This window comes from Gloeophyllum trabeum (assembly GCF_000344685.1).
Source record: "Gloeophyllum trabeum ATCC 11539 unplaced genomic scaffold GLOTRscaffold_00003, whole genome shotgun sequence".
Classification (NCBI taxonomy): domain Eukaryota; kingdom Fungi; phylum Basidiomycota; class Agaricomycetes; order Gloeophyllales; family Gloeophyllaceae; genus Gloeophyllum; species Gloeophyllum trabeum.
The window spans coordinates 650,478-667,832 of NW_006920412.1; the positions used below are offsets into that span (position 1 = coordinate 650,478).

The window sequence follows — 17,355 nt, forward strand, 5'->3', positions numbered from 1 at the left end:
CTCTAAAACTATCTGGTCAAAACACTACTTTGCGTAAGACACTATGGCCGAGTGGTTAAGGCGACAGACTCGAATGACTTCGACATCTGTTGGGCTCTGCCCGCGCAGGTTCAAATCCTGCTGGTGTCGAATCTTTTGGCTTTCCAGCGACCTCGTTCGCAGAACCATTTTTCCTTTTCCTTTCAGTTCCCCGTTGACAGGTTTGTGTTATCGTTCTTTCAGCTGCTAAATCGTGATGTTACCGTTCTACTTCTCACAGGATTGTAGTACTCATGTGCCACTCCTGTTGTGGCGATTGTCAGGCATTTCCCCCGGCTCGAAGTTCCTTCGCAGAGCCATACATCTTGTCGAATTTTCTCCCAGCCGGTGTAGTCACCTTCCGACTAAATGACGATGTCCTGCACTGTGAGCACAAGCACGTTGATGACGGGTGGCACCAATTCGCTGCGCGAGATCTCCTCCAGCGTGTAGAGGCTGCAGAAGATGAGCTTCTGCTACGCTGGATAGACTTCCTGGCGTTGAATCAGTTCATTCTACCGACCTGCCGAAGGGATGAAAAAATACTATCCGCTCTCCATGTCCGACTTTACCTAATCCCTTACGATCTTCCGGGTGCACGGGGTGAGCTGCGTGCTCGGCATTCAAGCATCGTGAAGGAGGCAGGTAAGGCGCTGAGAGGCGTCATGGCGAGGCTAATGCAAGACGAAAATCTATGGCAAGGGCGCATTGTTGACTCAGCGTCGACCTTGCCTCGAGCCAGTCTTCCGAGACAGATAGTAGGCCCTGCATCCTCGTTTCGTGTACACATGGCTGATCTTCAGCAGGATAATAGGACGACCACGAGGATTTATAGTGACCTCCCATCACCAGATCTGCAAAGCTTATGCGGAGAGCTCACGCAAAGCCAGACGTGTGTAGACATACCAAGCATACTGTCCGGAGGCCGTGTTAAAGGGCTCCGGTCCTCTCTCTTTGGCTACCAAGCCGAATCCGTTCTTGCAATGCTGGGCAAGGAAACAAACAAATCGGCTATCCCAGATCCCCTGTATATACCTTTACCGGGGATGAACAGACAGTCATTCCATTTACGCCCCGGAGACATGGAGATTCTGAAAGAGCGACCAACGCTGGCGCAAGCGCCCGGCGGCGTGTTATGTGAAGAACTAGGTATGCCAGATATTTTTCCCGTTCAATGTAATTCCAAGACATGTTATCTAGGGACGGGAAAGACGGTCATGGTGCTCGCACTCATCTTGGCCACCCTAGATCAGATGTCGCAACCTGAGGAGTCTATTTGGGACCCGCGTCCCGTCATGACGCCCTTGTCTTTCAGGAATTTTCCCTTTATCGAATGTACCGAGTCTAGAAGGCGTTTGCGCGTGCGGAGCCATCGAGCCTCAACCAGCGAACAAAATCAGATCCCGTCGCTCACTGAACTGCTCCTCCATTATGTTCGTGTCCATCCAGAAAGTACGGGAATGCGCGGGGAAGAGCATTCCCTCGAACACCTGCCAATATGGCGCCTTCAACGGGCAAACTGCCCATTCTACTATCACTTCAAAATCGAGGTCCCAGACCAGCATAGAGTGTCGAGGAAGCCTGCTAGACCGGGACCTAGAAAGATGTATCTTACATCGGCGTCGTTGATTGTGGTACCCATCAATCTTGTAGGCCAATGGGACAGCGAGATCCACAAACACTGTGATGCCACACTACGGGTGTTCATTGGCTGGCCTAAAGTTGCCCTACCCCGTGCATCCGAGCTAGCATCGAATTACGACGTAAGTCACCTATTCCCCAAGTCTGTCGAGTTCCCTTAAAGACTCCTCACAGATTGTCCTGCTAAGCCACAATCGTGAGCCTCCTGCGTCTGTGTACGGCGCAGACTCTGACACATGATATATTCCATAGATCTTTCTTTGGCCAAAGCAGATGTATCGCAATTATATTCGTGGAACACATGTGTCTGTCCCACCTTTCCTGGCGCACGCGTGCCCGACTGTCATTGCGACGAGCAAACGAAAGTGTCGCCCCTGCTCCAAGTGCGATGGAAGCGTCTAGTTGTTGACGAGGGCCATGTATCTGCTGCAATTACCACCAACCTCTCACACTTTACGTCCGTGTTAAGTGCGGAGCGCCGGTGGATCGTAACCGGTACCCCCACTACGAATCTGTTGGGCTTAAGTTTCGGGAGTTCTGGAGAGTCTGAAAGTCAGGTTCAAGCCTGTCAAGATACCGCCGACCTGGACACGTCTAGCTCAGACACTGGCAACTCTGTCGCACCCCAGGCTCGAAAATGGACTGCCGACGATCGCGAGGATCTGCGGAAGCTTGGCACTATGATCTCGCACTTTGTTCGCGTACCTCATCTCACGGACGCCTCTGTCTTCAACAAGTATGTGGTGGCACCGCTATTCCATGTGGACGGTCCTCTTCCTGGCGCGATCCAAGTCCTCACTCAGGTGATGTCAATGATTATGATCAGACATCGGTAAGTCAGACTATGATCAGTCTGAAGACAACTTCGAAATCTAGACGACTAAGTACAACTTGCACTAGCATCGAAGACGTGGAGAAAGATGTGGTCCTGCCCCCTCTTCGACATGAAACGGTTCTGCTGGACTTGGACCCATACGCATTGAAATCATATAATGCCCTTCAAGCTGCGATTGCAATCAATGCAATTGATTCTGAACGTGTCGATAGAGTGAGTAATCAGTAATATCTGGGACATCTTGGCAGGTCTAACCTAGACGTTGCCAGGATTATCTCTTCCATCCCTCGGTAAGTTTCCATCACCGTCGCCGATAATAGAATCATCATAACTACACGGAAATAGAATGTAGATGCACTTTTACAAGTCACCGAAAACATAACCCAGTAAGTGCACCCGCAGCCGGTCTTCAGCGACTAAAACTAAGATGCGCAGGACAATGTTTTGGCATACAGACGCTGCTTCATTTAGCACTGAAGAACTTAGTCGCGCGGAAGCCGGTACCGTAGAGAGAGCCATTGCTAGAGGGGTATCGAAGGAAGACACGGAACTTCTAACTGAGGCCTTCCAGCACATGTATGCCCTTTACAGACTGCACCCTGATTCACGCTGACGAGCGGTCCTTGCAGTCGAGCGGCAGCCTCTGACCCGCTGTGGAGAGCTATGCAGGCCCATCCAGACGTACAGTACCGCGTGCAGAACATGCCTTTCAGCTTATACCGTGTTTGGTCAAGACTTCAGTGTCCGTCAGACCCCTCTTCATCCGAGAACACGGAGAGCTTCTTGCAACCTGACCGCGTCGTTCGGCTGCGAGAGATGGTCTTGGCTACCCCTCTCGCATCTGAGCGGATCCTCATCCGGTGGGGCCAACTAATCGCGGATGAAGATCGTGCGAAGCAGACGCTGCACCTCCTCCACGAGAAGTCGCTGAAGTCCAATCGCAAGAAGAAGGAAGACGCAGTGGACAGCGCTGCTCTGAAGGCAATAGATGTCGCCAGGAAAGAGAAGGCCCCGGAGAAGGTTAAGGAAGTCCTTCTGGAGTTGGAGGCTGCCCAGGAGAGATTGGCTCGAGCTAGAGAGGGCCTCGAAGAGCTGGGGGATGACACAAATGTCCCGCATGGCCTCGAATCTGACGGCTCTTCTGCGATAAGAAGTTCATTCCTTGCGCGTTCGCCTGTTGCAGGCGCAAGGATCGGTTGGACAACCTCGTCGAAGCTGGATTACGTTCTTCGCGAGGTATATTACCTTAGTCTCTCTCAACATCACTATCTCAGGGCAATGACAGGTTATGCAATATGCATCAACGGAGAAATTCCTGATCTTCTCCAAGATGACTCTTTCACTTGCGTATATCGCCGAAGGCCTCGACGTAATTGGTGTTAGATACCTACAATTCACGTCGAACGTGGATGTGCAAGTACGGCGACAACTGGTCATGACTTTCCAGAGTTCGGACAAGTATCGGGTGTTCCTTATGGACCTGAAGCACGGTGCTCGGGGATTGTGAGTAGCTATCCGTAAGGACATCGTGTTTTCCATTAAGTTCTCCTTGTACAGAAACCTCACGGCGGCGTCGCGTATTATTTTCTGTGAGCCTGTCTGGCAGGCTGACGTTGAGAGTCAGGCTATCAAGGTGTGCCTCACCGCACTGCTAGAAGCTTACGCCGCTAATTATCGTTCATTGAATCTCATAGCGGGCCCATCGTATCGGGCAAACAAGGCCAATCACCGGTGGGCTAATTCGTGGGGTTTCCTTGCTCGCGATGCTTAATTTGGTACAGTCAAGGCTCTCGCTATCCGGTCCACCTCAGAAGAAGCAATGGTAGCTAGACGCGAAGCTCTGAAGGATGAATCGGGCAAAATGCCACGCTTGGTGCAAGAGAGTGGGATGCGCCACTTCATCGCAGTAAGACAGTCTTACTTGCCCATGTACCCTCGTTACGTATCACTGACGGCTGCTGCCGTAGCATCCGAAGTTCCTGAAGCAGGCGGCGGACACTTCCACTGAGAGGGGGCTGGACATGCCTTTACTTCCAGTACCAGACCCCGTGTCGGAGGGAAGTACTACGGCCAAGCCTTCATCGTCTGCTTCAGCTGTTCAACAATTGAACACGGTCAGAGATGCTGTCGATGCGGTGAACCACAGCATCCATAGTCCGCAAGGACCCCCAACAAAGAAAAGGACGATACGTTTTGCGGACGTGGACACGATACAGGCAGCGGATCATGCTAACTGACCATTGGAGACGCGCCTGGTAGCGCTTCGGGGCATCATCATAATGTACTAGTAGCGCGACCAACTCTGCGGTTTACCGATCCGGGGCAGAGACGGGTATAGGGAGGTTTGGTGATAATTATGCGGTATAGATCATGGATTAATTTCTAGATGTTGTATTACCTGCTTTCTCTCCGTGTACAGATACAGTTTCTGCCGATTTCAACCCTGCAGAGTCAGGACCCCCGATAATCAGTATAAATGCCTGATCCCGAGGACCCATAAGTAGTCCCATTTTGTCCGGAAGAAAATCGCCGATTTTGGACCTTTTGTCCGGAAAAAAACAGGCATTACAGCGAAAAAGTGGCACTAAAAGGCAACTGTGGCGTGAGTACGTCTAAACTTAGCTTCCCCGGCAGGTGCCGGGGTAAATATGGCGTCGAAATGGCCAAGTCTGACCAAAATGTCCGGGAAAAAATCAGGCCTGTTCTCCAGAATCGGCCGATTTGTCTGTAAAAAATCAGCCATTGAGGGCTCTAAAGTCCCAAAATTTGTCCGGAACCTGATCAGGCATTTATACCAATTATCGGGGGTCCTGCAGAGTCCCGGTAGTGTAGGTTCAGCAGACAATGACATGGTACAGCCGAGATCCAATTGGCTGAGACGCGGTCACGTGATGGAACGCGCTGTAGTTCGCGTTCGACGTCGTTGCCACTTACATTTCTTTTCATCCGAGCCGTCTGCGCGACTGGAAGCCATCACTCGGATTCCGACACCTCTCACCTCCCGCGAGACCTCCATATCCGCTTGAATTTGCGTTGAATACCTTCGTCAATCAACGGCAGCGCCAATATGCTCGCCGTAATTACGACTGACGGACTCAGTCTTCTACCGCCATCGACGCTAAAAGGCGGCATTGCTACTTCGGAAACCTCGTTCACTCCGCAAGACAATGGCCTGACGGCAATCTCTTGCGCTACCGACAACCCCAGTCTCTTCATCTCATCTGCAAACTCTGTCTCTAGATACGACCCGTTCGCGAAGGGGGCGAAAGCCATTCATACGACAGAATATGGGACGATAACATGCCTTGTCAGCAAAGACAAAGGCAACACGCAGATTTTCGGCGCGGGCAACAAAGTCTGCATCCTCGAATGCGGCTCCGGCACGGGGAAGATCAGCAAGACATTCGACTCGCACAAGTCCACCATCACCTCCCTCGCCCTCTCCAACGACGCCACCCTCCTTGCCTCGACGTCCGCCGATGCCGTGCACGTCTACAATCTCACCCTGGCATCCCATACGGTGCTTCGCGGGCTGCCACTCACCGGCGGGCAGAAGATCACCGCATGCGCGTTCCACCCGCACTCGCGCGGACGGCTCTTTCTGGGGATAGGCAGGCAGATGGCGGTATACGACACCACGCGGCCCTCCGCGCCGCTCAAGCTCGCGCTCATGCCCGACGGGACGAGCGGCGAGGTCGTCGCGATCGCGTGCAGTCCATTCAGCAAGACGCTGGTCGCGATTGCGACCACCGGAGGGGACGTGGGGCTTTTGGATCTGGAGAAGGATAAATCGTGAGTAGTAGTGACATGCTAAGCGGTCTTGTTTGTATATGTGGCTGACTGGGCTTGTGGAGGCCCCGTCGGAACTTCAATGTCAAAGTGCCTATCACATCCCTGCTCTTTTCTCCCGAGGGAGACGCTATCTACATTGGTACGGAGAACGGCAAGGTGCTCGTGAAGAGCCTTCGTGCTTTGGACAAACCACCCGTGGCTATCGTAGTAAGCAAAGAAGGTGATAGGATTCAAGGCATGGCTATCCAGGTATGCCACGAGGTTGTCCTACATCTCTACTTCGCTCACATGGTTGTATACAGGCAAAGGGCAAGGCCACAAGCACGGATCCTGCACCCAAGGCAAACACCGTGTCGTCCAGAAAGCCAGCTGAACCACCGGTTCCTGGCAAGCGAACAGTCTCAGCAGCCGAGAGTAGGAAGGCGAGGTTGGCTGCAGAGGTACATCTGCACGTTGATGGGGCCGCAGCGGCCACTGGCGCAGCTACCAAGGTTGCGCTGGAGAGAAGGAAGGAGTTGAAGGCCAACGTGGCGGCAGCGAGGAAAGCTGAAGAAACGAAAGTGCCTACTCCAGAGCCTCCGAGGGAGAAGCGAGTCTTCTCCCCAGTACGGGATCCGCTCGGCAACACCGAGAGCGTAGCAGACATCTCAGGTTAGCGTTTGTTTGAAGTCGTACGGGGTGTCATTGAATGTTAAATATTTGGCAGTGCAAATCGAGAGTCTGATGGAGATGAAGCCGGCAAAAGTGGAAGCTGCCCGCGCGAAGGAGAACATCGCAGAGACTCTCTCGGCCTTGAAGAGAGCCCGCAGTACCTCTCCAGGCAAAGCAGCCCCCGTATCGCGTCCTACGAGCGCCGTGTCAGCGGGGCGTACAGATCCGACCAGGCCCGCGAATGAAAAGACCGAATCAGCTGCCACTAGAACCAGGACGAAGTCCAACGCGTCTACGCGGTCCCAAGAAGTCGCCGAGCGACAGCGGATGCGGACGTCGTCGTCTGGAACTTGCGTCCCGTCCTCATCTTCCGGGACACTGAGCTCTGCCTCATCGCGGCCGCTGTCGGCGACGTCGAGCAGGAGCTCCGGCTCGTCGAAGCACCGCGGTATCAGCGCCGCGACATCGCGGCGCACGCCGTCGCCGGATCTGCCGTCGCCCGAGAAGCAGCCGCTGACGCCCCCGCCCATGAAGGAGAAGGATAGGAAGAGCAGGATGAGGGGGATGGGCGTGTTGGGCCACGGGACGCCGGAGGTGGACGTGTGGATGGCGGCGGGGAAGGGCAAGGGGAAAGCAGGGGAGGAGGAGCCGGGCAGGAGAGTCGGATTCGCGGCTGAGGCGCGGCTGAGCGCGACTCTGCAGGAGAGCGAGTCGGAAGGCGAGGACGAGGACGCGGGCGAGAGGTCTTTGGTGATATCGCCCCGCCGGCCTCCTCCGCAGGACACCTGGGCGCCTGCGCCTTCTCCTCTGAGGGGCGCCCCCAGCCCTGGTCATGGATCGAGCCCGCAGGACCTGCTGCGAACGATCGTGCAGGACGTGATGTACGACTTCCAGCGCGACACGAAGACAGAGATGATGGGATTGCATCTGGACCTGGTGCGTATGGGGCGGACGTGGCGGCGCGAGATGAAGGAGACTATGCAGGAGTATTTGGAGGAGCTGAGGGAGCTGCGCGAGGAGAATCGAAGGCTGCGGGAGGAGAATGATAGGTTGAGGAGGGGGTTCTGAGATCTTCGTATACCCGTTGTACTCATGTCCCTCAGGTTTCTACGCCAGATGTTATGTAGCTATGGTATTATGCTGTTGTAGCTGCTGTTTTATGTATCGATTTCATGTCTGCTTGAGGGTCGCAATGTTTTCTTCATGTCGTGAGGAAGACTGAGATATTGCCACAAGCCGAACAGTCTGCGATATACGATCACGTGCATAGTCCTAGCGCGAATACGGCGCGGAATAGGGGCGTGGACTTGTAATTTGTGGACGCGCTTTGGAACCTACTTCTATGTCCACCCCTGCCCTCTCCGCAAATCCCCCTTGCTGATACACACTCACAATGGCATTCGCTTCCCCCACCGCAAACTCCATTCAGAAACTCGTCTTTTGGTCCGGAGACGAGAGCCCGGATCACTCTGAAACAAATGACTTGGACGATGCCCGCGCCAGGGATCATAAGGACGAGAAGGGGGCGCCACAGACACAGGCAGGCGATGGAGAGTCCATGTATGTTCAGTTATTTGAAAGTGGGTATCATTATCTTGGTCGTCCTGGGGTTGCTCACGTGTCGCGTCCGATACTAGAGATGCTTAAGATAGTCCTTGCGTATGAAGCCCATCTATTTACTGACTCAGAATTGGACTGTTTCGAGAGATACAATGAATTGAGCTGTGAGTGCCATTCTACCGTAATCATGCTGGAGACGTCACCCTACACCTTTACTTCACTCAGATAATGCTCGCTACCTCTTTATCCGCCTGCTCTTGCGGAAGCCGGCTACATGGCACGGACTAGGCTCGCTTAACTACAAGTCTGAGTTAGGCGATGCCATCCTGGATGCTGTCCACGAGCTCTGCGGAAATGAACCCAAACCCACTCCTGTAATTGAAATCAAGGAGGAGGAGCCAGAGGTCATTGACTTAACTGTTGATGAAGAAGACATCAAGCCTATGCTGAAGTCCTCGACTTCCGAAGATGGTCCAGCCTCGGAACAATCGGCGCCCAATTCCCTTGAGACTTCAAGCATCTTTGCAGAGAGCGACAGCCAAGCTACCCTGCAAGAGCTATTGGAATGTCTAACCGTCCCCCAGCTCAAAGACCTCGCCAAGCGAATGAAGGTGAAAGCTGAGAGCAAGGTACGCTCCATGAGCACTCATCCGTGAACACCAACCGACGACCCTATAGCGAGGGCCTCTCATCGATGCCCTGCTAGTGTCCGCCTCGAGCCAAACGACCTTATCCGCCTCTTTGAAATCCGCCGCGAAAGCAAAGGGGAAAGCAAAGGCAGATAACTTCCATCAGACGAGGCTGCCTGCGTCGTGGATCAGCAAGGGGACGCTCCAAACCGACAGGTTGAGACGGATGGTGCTTGACATATTGGGTAAGGATTTAATATATCGTGATCGCGCAGCGCTCTTGACCGATGTTGTCAAGGACCATGCATACGCATCTCTGATTCTGTAGTGCAATTATTCCGCCGGGTCAATGTTATTTATTTGCGAAGGTCCGTGCCTTTCCTGTCATATACTTTGTTCAGTCACTGAAACACATTCCTGCCTGTAGCACTCAATATTCACCTACTATCCTCACCGAATCTATCCTCAGCCGCGCGAAGAAGCGTACATACAACGTAGTGAAGTTCCATCGGACACCAGACATCTGGCCTACCCGTGAAGCCTTGATATCTTATGAAGAAGCCTTACTTTTGGAGGCCCAAGTGGACGAGCTCCTCGGCGCGGCCCCCACGCCGGGCAACGCCTCTCGAGGACGAAGTGTCGCGTCGAAGACTCCTGTTTCCACGCGAATGCAGAAGCGCGCGGCGTCCCAGTCGCAGTGCCAGGTGAAAGGCTCCTCGATGTGTAGGGACGAAGAGGAGGCGAAGGAGAGCCCGCGCGTGCAGGCCGCGCGGGAGGTGAAGCGCCTATTCGAGTCTGTGTACCCGCGCTGGCTCTCGCTTGTCAGGACTAAGACAGAGCACGAGGAGCGGCCGCGCGGGCTGCAGCGCTTTGATTGTGGTGAGTTCTGCGTCCCTCCATTCTTCTCTCGTGGTTGTGCTCATGGAAATGTCGCAGGGCATGTGCTTACTAGGATCGTGTATAAGGGAGCGCACGCCCTGGGCCTCTTGCATGAGTATGCTGCAGAGCTCCAAGTCCTTGAAGAACTGTTAGCTCAGAAGAGATGGAGGAGGGGGAAACGTGGCCAGTGGCATGAGCGTCGGGCGCTGATCCTGATGACGCACTTCCCCAAAGATACAGAGACGCACGAACGCGCTATGGATGTGGTCATCGAGGCTTTGGAAGATGATGATACGCATCTTAGTGAGTGTATATCCATCCCACTATGCGCACGCCATATAGGGAGCTGCCTGTGACTTTTTCCCGTATCAGTATATCGCCCAAAGCTTACTCGCCGCTTGACTACGCTCGAGAAGCGGCTGAAAGTGCCGGTCGACGAACGTCACGTCTGCGAGGGCGAGCTCCGAAAATGCCAGGAAGTGCGGATAACTGGTGTCAGGGTACGACATAAGGCGGCGAGCCTCACGCTGGATCAGACGGGGAGGCTGTTGAATAGGCCCTCTGCCGCTACGCAGTCTTTGCTGAGCCAGCGGACCTTGCCGTTTTCGCAGAGCGAGAACAAGCCTACCATAGGGAAGATTGAGGTAGGCAAGGTAGGGTCACTTACACTTCGCCGCTAGAATTCGCTGATATGTGTGGCACGCCAGGCTGAGAAATGGGTAGGTAAATCTATCTGGCACGGGAGGGATGGGGAAGAGGTGACCGTGGAAATCCTCGCTCTGCAACATTATGAAAGCCTTGGGTATCGAGGGTATATGCGTCGTCAACTACTGGCTAAGCCGCGATTCTAATGGTGGTACAGGTACCACAGCGAAGGAAGCATCGTCCGGATGCTCTTTGGCCTGCTGTTCTGGGACATCATATTCGCCCCTATTCCTGGCGCGTTCGAGACGCCGTATCAGTCTGCGCCGTTGGATATTGCTGAGGACAGTTTCTTATTTTCGCGAGTGGACCTCATCACCGCTCGGCTCGCGCAAATCGAGAACGGGGAGGCTTCCGCGTTGATAGAAACGACAGATGACGAGCACCGTCCTCTGGGCACCTGGTGTGTTGGTGTGCGTTGGGACATGTTTCCCAAGGAGGATCTCCTGGAAATTGCGGACGTATGTAGTGATGTCCATACCGCCCTTTCAGCGCTGACAACGACTGCAAAAGTGTCTGGGCGGTAAATCTCTGTCTACCATATGCCGACTTCTCTGCGAAGATTACTCTGCCAGAGCGGGCGGGGTACCAGATCTCATAGTCTGGAACTCAGAATCACGCGATTGCAAGTTTGTGGAAGTCAAGGGTCCCGACGACAAACTGCAGGAAAATCAGAAGGTGAGCTTTCTGATCGTCCATCCTCTGGCGCAAGACACTGAAATCATTGTCAGCTTTGGATTGACGTTCTTCTCAGGGCCGAGACAGTAGTGGAGGTGTGTCATGTAGAAGAACAAGGCTGCGTCGATGGAAAGAAGAGCAAACGGAGAAAGAAGAACGATAAGGAGTTACCAGAGACAGACGAGTCCGATTATCTTCAAGCGGAATCCGAGGACGACGATGGTCCCAACACATCGCAGATTGCGGTCCAGGATTCGACAGGTATCAAACGAACTATGGAAGATACTGCAGACCCCAAATCGTCGGACAGACCTGCGAAATTGCCTAGACTCTAAGCTTGATATCGAAGACACTTCTGCAGCTGGTTCATAGTCAATTCCGTCTAGTGCTTTATCCGAGTCCATTATTTATTGCCTATTTATAACGTGTAATATTACAACAAATGGAGGCAAGATGGAAGTCCAATGTATTATCATAAGCATCGTGATCTGTAAATAAATAAGCACCGACTGGAGAACAACGAATGGCAGGGGTAATGGATACAGTAGTGGATGCAGTGGTAGACGGTGGATGCTAGGGGGGTGGGAGTTGGAGACGCAACTATCTATGGCTTCTCATCGTGGGGCGGTGTCCTTGGCTTCTCATTTTTGGTTGGCGTCGTGGGCTTCTTGCGCAGTCCGCGACGTAATGTAGACACCAGAGACCCAGCTCGCTTCCGTTTCGAGGAGAACACTTGACTCTGTCGACGTTCTGACAGGTTACTCTGCATGCGACGGATGGCAACCCCACGCTCCTCGGTGGCGAAGTCGAACCCACGGTGTGTCGACCGCATTCCGGTAGACATGTCCGTGCGGCTACCCCTTGCATCAACAGAAGGCGGAGGTCGAACTGATAGATTCGACATGCTAGAAGCCCGGGAGACTGGACGCCGCATACTGCCCAGACCATATGAGCGGTGAATAGCTTCAAGGTCTAAATGAGGATCGTTCTTGAGTGCCCAACGCATTATCGACACGTCGTCAGGGTTAAAGCCAAACTTGTATGCCTTCGCAACGTATCGAGGGGCGAGCGACAATAGAACAGTGAGGAGGACGCCGAACCAGAACAAGGCGGAATGGAAAAGGTAGTGGTCGTTGCCGTAAACAGGGACTGAGAACCAACCCGGCGAGATGATGGAATAGATACCCTGCAACATCAATGAGACGCAGAAGAGCTCGCGAAGCAGCAGGTACTTACGGTGTAAGCCCATACCAGCACGATACCCAGGGCTACGGCGAAGAACACCCACCCGGTCCAGACTCCCGTATTCAAACCGTTGAAGAGATTGGCCGTTGTGACAGCTGCTACCGCCATTACCTAGAGCAACATGAAATTACGTAAATCCCAAAAGTAGAAAATGAGCATACCGTAGCGAACTCATATTGAGCAACCTCGTAGCCATCACCACGTGCAGTCGTGGTGTTGTAGCCATAGAGTATGAGGAAGAATATGATTGCCGACTGGAGAGCAAAAATAAGTACTGTCATAGTCACAGCGGTAGGGGCATCCTCGTTGCTCACCTGGACCACAGCATCCAACAAATAAAGGAGGAATAATTTGGTGCCGAACCAGTATTCTTCTCGACCGTAGTGGTACAACTCCGGGAGGGCCATCAATACATGATCATCTGGTAGTCGGATGTGTAATAAGAACCCGCACGAAGTATTATGGAGTAGTTCGGCCACTGACCAACAATGCGATCGAACAATCCAATGGCGATGACAGGAGCAATAGTGAAGAACGAGTTCCACCACAACACGTATGTATATTCGAAGGCGCTGAGGGAGAATGAGTTCTCGAAATAAAGCGCGGAAAAAATCAGAGCTCACTATTGAGAACTCCACGCGCAGTAAATCTGGAACCACCATAGCACACCGATACAGAGAAGGTTCTTATAGAAGAAGTTGACAATCCTGCCAAACGACAGCTTAGTTGGATCCGAATCGCGAGTAGCAATACGGCTCACATGTTTCCATTACGCGCGTATGACCAGTGGCCGTGCACCAAAAGAAGTCTCTTCAAGAATCGGAACTGCAGATCGCCATGTAAGAGTCCGTTACTTCATACGAAGAGACAGACAAACCTGCGCAATCGCATAATCCGAAGAATTGACGGCCTGCAAACCTTCTTCGCCAGAAATACCAACGCCAACGTCGGCCGCCTGGATCATGCTGACATCGTTTGCACCGTCGCCTATAGCCAATGTCATGGCACCCAGGCCATCCTTCACAAGCCTGACAACGAGAGCCTTCTGCAGCGGCGAAACACGACAGCAGATAACACCCTCGCATTGCATGGCAAGTTTCAACAGCATTGTCTTGTGCTCGACATCCGCAAAGGCCTGCAAAGAATATCAGCAAACGGATTGCTGTATCTCGAAAGAAAGCGCTGACCTGGAGAAGGGCTGCTCCATCTACTACCAGGACGAACCCACCAGGACGTTGGCCATTGTCATGTCCGACAAGAGAAGACACTCCAGTATTAACGCGCTGAAGAGGATACATCCCGTCCCGGGACGGCGAGCAGGTGTAGTTCACCATGTGTTCATCGTCGAGAATATCGTGCTCGGGGAAGAACTGCTCGAAGGCATTCAACATCTGCTGATAAACAGACTTGTCGCCTCCGCGGACAATGATGATATTTGAATCGCGGGCAATTAAGTTCGTGCTGTAACCGATGGCTGCAACAACGCATTAGCCACTATAATCATCTGATGAAAACATAACGCAAGCTTACCGATGGCGGTCTCCAGCTTGTCACCGGTGGCAACCCAGACTTTAATACCGGCTCGCTTGAGATCTGCAATGGTCTCCGGCACACCATCTTGGAGACGATCCTCGATAGCAGTAGCTCCAAGAAGACGAAGGTCATATTCGAGCTCCTCGCAGACGGCCTCGATGGCGCCCTCTCTGTCCTCCATGGCAACAGTCGCTTCTTGGTATCTACGAGCCCAGGGCTCGTACTCCTCATCTTTGAAATATTGAGTGCTCTGGAATTGCAAGCCAGATGACTCCAAGCTTACCAGAGATGACCTTATACGCCAGCGTCAACGTCCGCAGACCCTCACTCGCAAACTGATCAAGATGCTGCTCCGTCGTCTTCTTCAGGTCGTCGTTACCAGGCTTGAGCCTCTCAAAGATAACGTTATCAGCACCCTTGGTAAGCAGGAACACCCTTTGGTCCTCATCGTCGAGCTTCCGCACGACAACGCTCATCCTCTTCCTTGCACTGGTGAAATCCAAGATGTTCAGCAACTCGTATTTCTCAACGTGGTCGGAAAACGGAGTTTGCAAGCGTAGAATTTCCCGGTCACGTCCACGGAAGACGAACCCGATGTCCGCGGCAGCTTGCACCAGTGCGGCTTCATCCGGGGATTGCGCCTTGTACTCGATAGCACCAGTCTCCTGGTCTTCGGCAGTGAGCACAGTATGACAGAGCGCAAGGACTGAGAAGAAGCCGTTCAAAGAGCGGGCGAGCGGGGCACTCTCGGAGTCGGGGGCTGCGTGGATGGCTTGGTCTAGGTCCTGCTTGAGCACTGAATCCTGGAAATGGGTCAGAACCTGCGAAGACAGCTTCACGCCCTTTGCGTCAAGAGTCGAGGGCACGGAGTGGTCATCCTGGCCGTCCTGCTTTGTCCCTGATCCTTCGGAAGTGGGACTCGCAAGGCGACCGTTGTTGTAATTGTCTGCAACCGATTTAACGCGCGTGATCGAATCCTTGTCTTCCTCGGAGGACTCATCGCCCTTGTACACCTTCCCATTGACGGAGCACTGCCGGAACACCATGGCATTCTGACAAAGGCATCAGAACCCAGTGCGCCAGACACACATGCGTTCAACTCACCTGAGTCAGGGTACCAGTCTTGTCAGAGAAAATGTACTCGATTTGGCCCAAATCATCCGACAAGTTCCAGCTCCTTGCCAGAGTAGGAGTCTTGGTCTTCTCATAATATATCTCCTTGTCGAAGTAAATGAAGATCGCCTGGCACGTCCGGACGAACTCTATGGAGATATACAGAGAAATGGGGACAATGTTCTGGAACCTATGGATGGTACGGTTTGTCAGTCAACCCTAACGATACAGAATAAATAATAATGAAGCGACGAACGTGATGAGAGCAAACGCCCAGGTAACCAAGCCATTGATGCGAGGGTTGTCATCCGGCTGGGTGTCACCGTACAGCCAGGGAGCATTCAGGGGGTAGTACCTCTGCTCTAGAACCGCATCGACTATACCGCACACAACAGCCATAACGGCGAGGATGATGAGGTTGATGAAGCTGCACGTCCCATAAATCAGCTTCACCTTGACTTACTATGTCAGAACTTACACCTGAGGGTTCATTTGACGCTCGACCTTGCTCCGCTTACTGGGCGCCCCACCCGAGTTCAGCACGATTTTCGTGTCCGTGCCGGTGAAAAGAACGATGCCAACGACCCATTCAGTGTTCCTCAGGACCGTCCCTCGCAGGAGCACGTTCTGCATGTCCACCGGGAATTTACCTTGTTTGGTGGCGACCGCAGCGTTGAACTTATACATGTTCACGTCCGGCCTATCGCACTCGACGTGGAACGCATTCTCCTTGCTTACACACGCCTGAGCCGTGCGCATATGGGTGAGCGCCGGAACGGCATTCCTGGACTTGAGGTTCGTCTCACCGTCGAGGTTCTTCGTCTCGACGTAGCAGACATTCTCCTCGTCCGAGGTCGCGCAAATGAGGATGTCCGCCGGGAACGACTCATCGCCCTTCAGCTTCACGATATCACCAACGCGGACGTCCTCCCATATTGTGTTCCGCCAATGAGGGCGGTTGGAATGATGATGGCCGAACAGATGGTGACTATGGCCTGTCTCCCCCGTGCGAACGGACTCGTCGTCGTCGTACTCGACATCCGGCTCGTTCATATCGGTGGTCTGCGTCTGCGCCTGGATGGCCTCTGAGGGAGCAGCGTTCTCCAGATTCTCAGTGTCCGCGTTCTGCGCCTCACCACCCTGCTTGACCTTCCTGTTTCTCCGAGACCTGGGTAGGATCCCGCGTACGAACGTCTTCTCCTTCCCAGCCGAGGCATTGGGATTTGACCAACCACCGCCGGAGAGTACACGGACCTCGGTGTAATTGACGCGTCGGTCCGATTGGTGGCGCTTGATATCCTCGTACCCGTCCTTCAAGGCGGTGATACCGAGGACGACGAGCAAAGGCAGGATGACGAGACCAGGACTGATAGTACTGAATATCGAGAAGAACTGCAGAATAGCAATAGCAAGGAAGAAGCTGAACAGGTGCACGCAGCGTCAGGAACAAGAACTTCAGTAGCATAGCTTTGCACGACGTACATGTTCGCTATCCGCCTGAACTGCTCCAACAAATTCCGAGGCAGAAAGGTGATAACGGTGTACTTGGTATGACCTTTTTTTTCACGGAAAAATCGAGGTGGCAAAGTGCCCAGTCGAACGCGTTACCGGCGGTCCATCCGGAAGGCGTTACCCGGTACACGTGCATGCGCCCACAACGCGCACGCGTAACTCGCTACTCGCTACTCGTTACTCGCTACTCGCTACCCAGTCAGACGCAGGAGGCTAGTAGCGGCTCCTTAGCAACTCTGAGGTGCTACTGCCACCACTATTTAACGGTAGTTATGACGTCTATAATGCTTGTACTTACTTGCTTTCTATGCAATGATAAGACATTTCCTTCCAGTACTTCCTGCTTCGAGTGAGCCTCAAAGCATGGAAGTCCATCAGTCGCACCGGTCCTATGAACTAGCAGTGGTAGGCTTGCAGATAGTCGTGGTTTGGGTAAGTAGACTTCTTAATTTCGGTTAGGAGTCGTGGTTCGGCTATGCACATCGCAAGGAATTTGATATCTGCGGAGGTATAGTAAAGTCCAGGACACCGTACCCATACCGTGCGTCTTGTTCCCTCGGTGCGTCT

General features: G+C 53.2%; 4 protein-coding genes and 1 non-coding gene across 5 annotated transcripts; 4 read left to right on the forward strand and 1 right to left on the reverse strand.

The window, feature by feature from the left end:
- Positions 1-37: 37 nt before the first annotated feature.
- GLOTRDRAFT_t38 lies at positions 38-129 on the forward strand. Its single transcript has one exon. It is a non-coding gene; the product is annotated as a tRNA-Ser (tRNA).
- On the forward strand, positions 44-4,957 carry GLOTRDRAFT_114479 (uncharacterized protein; the record flags this gene model as incomplete). Its single annotated transcript, XM_007865033.1, has 16 exons — positions 44-200; positions 334-737; positions 825-1,167; positions 1,219-1,781; positions 1,834-1,855; positions 1,912-2,491; positions 2,560-2,707; positions 2,764-2,784; positions 2,840-2,880; positions 2,930-3,070; positions 3,124-3,730; positions 3,780-3,997; positions 4,052-4,127; positions 4,189-4,225; positions 4,276-4,400; positions 4,462-4,957. The coding sequence occupies 16 exons, from the start codon at positions 44-46 to the stop codon at positions 4,729-4,731; spliced, it is 3,753 nt and encodes a 1,250-aa protein (XP_007863224.1). The 3' UTR covers positions 4,732-4,957.
- Positions 4,958-5,515: 558 nt separating this feature from the next.
- GLOTRDRAFT_136729 (WD40 repeat-like protein) lies at positions 5,516-8,149 on the forward strand. The gene is made up of 4 exons (XM_007865034.1): positions 5,516-6,286; positions 6,349-6,535; positions 6,589-6,937; positions 6,993-8,149. Exons 1-4 carry the CDS (start codon positions 5,562-5,564, stop codon positions 8,003-8,005), a joined length of 2,274 nt encoding a protein of 757 aa, XP_007863225.1. The 5' UTR covers positions 5,516-5,561; the 3' UTR covers positions 8,006-8,149.
- A 346-nt stretch (positions 8,150-8,495) lies between these two features.
- Positions 8,496-11,720, forward strand: GLOTRDRAFT_36429 (uncharacterized protein; the record flags this gene model as incomplete). Its single annotated transcript, XM_007864713.1, has 12 exons — positions 8,496-8,661; positions 8,723-8,871; positions 8,938-9,126; positions 9,176-9,306; positions 9,402-9,494; positions 9,554-9,764; positions 9,909-10,308; positions 10,378-10,649; positions 10,719-10,816; positions 10,868-11,168; positions 11,221-11,385; positions 11,439-11,720. 12 exons carry the CDS (start codon positions 8,496-8,498, stop codon positions 11,718-11,720), a joined length of 2,457 nt encoding a protein of 818 aa, XP_007862904.1.
- GLOTRDRAFT_119862 (phospholipid-translocating P-type ATPase) lies at positions 11,279-16,760 on the reverse strand (the record flags this gene model as incomplete). The annotated part of the gene is made up of 16 exons (XM_007865035.1): positions 11,279-11,385; positions 11,439-12,571; positions 12,622-12,741; positions 12,792-12,884; positions 12,945-13,051; positions 13,114-13,202; positions 13,254-13,337; positions 13,391-13,455; positions 13,508-13,765; positions 13,818-14,104; positions 14,161-14,394; positions 14,447-15,215; positions 15,268-15,466; positions 15,533-15,703; positions 15,755-16,668; positions 16,731-16,760. The coding sequence occupies 15 exons, from the start codon at positions 16,758-16,760 to the stop codon at positions 11,990-11,992; spliced, it is 4,002 nt and encodes a 1,333-aa protein (XP_007863226.1). The 3' UTR covers positions 11,279-11,385; positions 11,439-11,989.
- Positions 16,761-17,355: the final 595 nt, after the last annotated feature.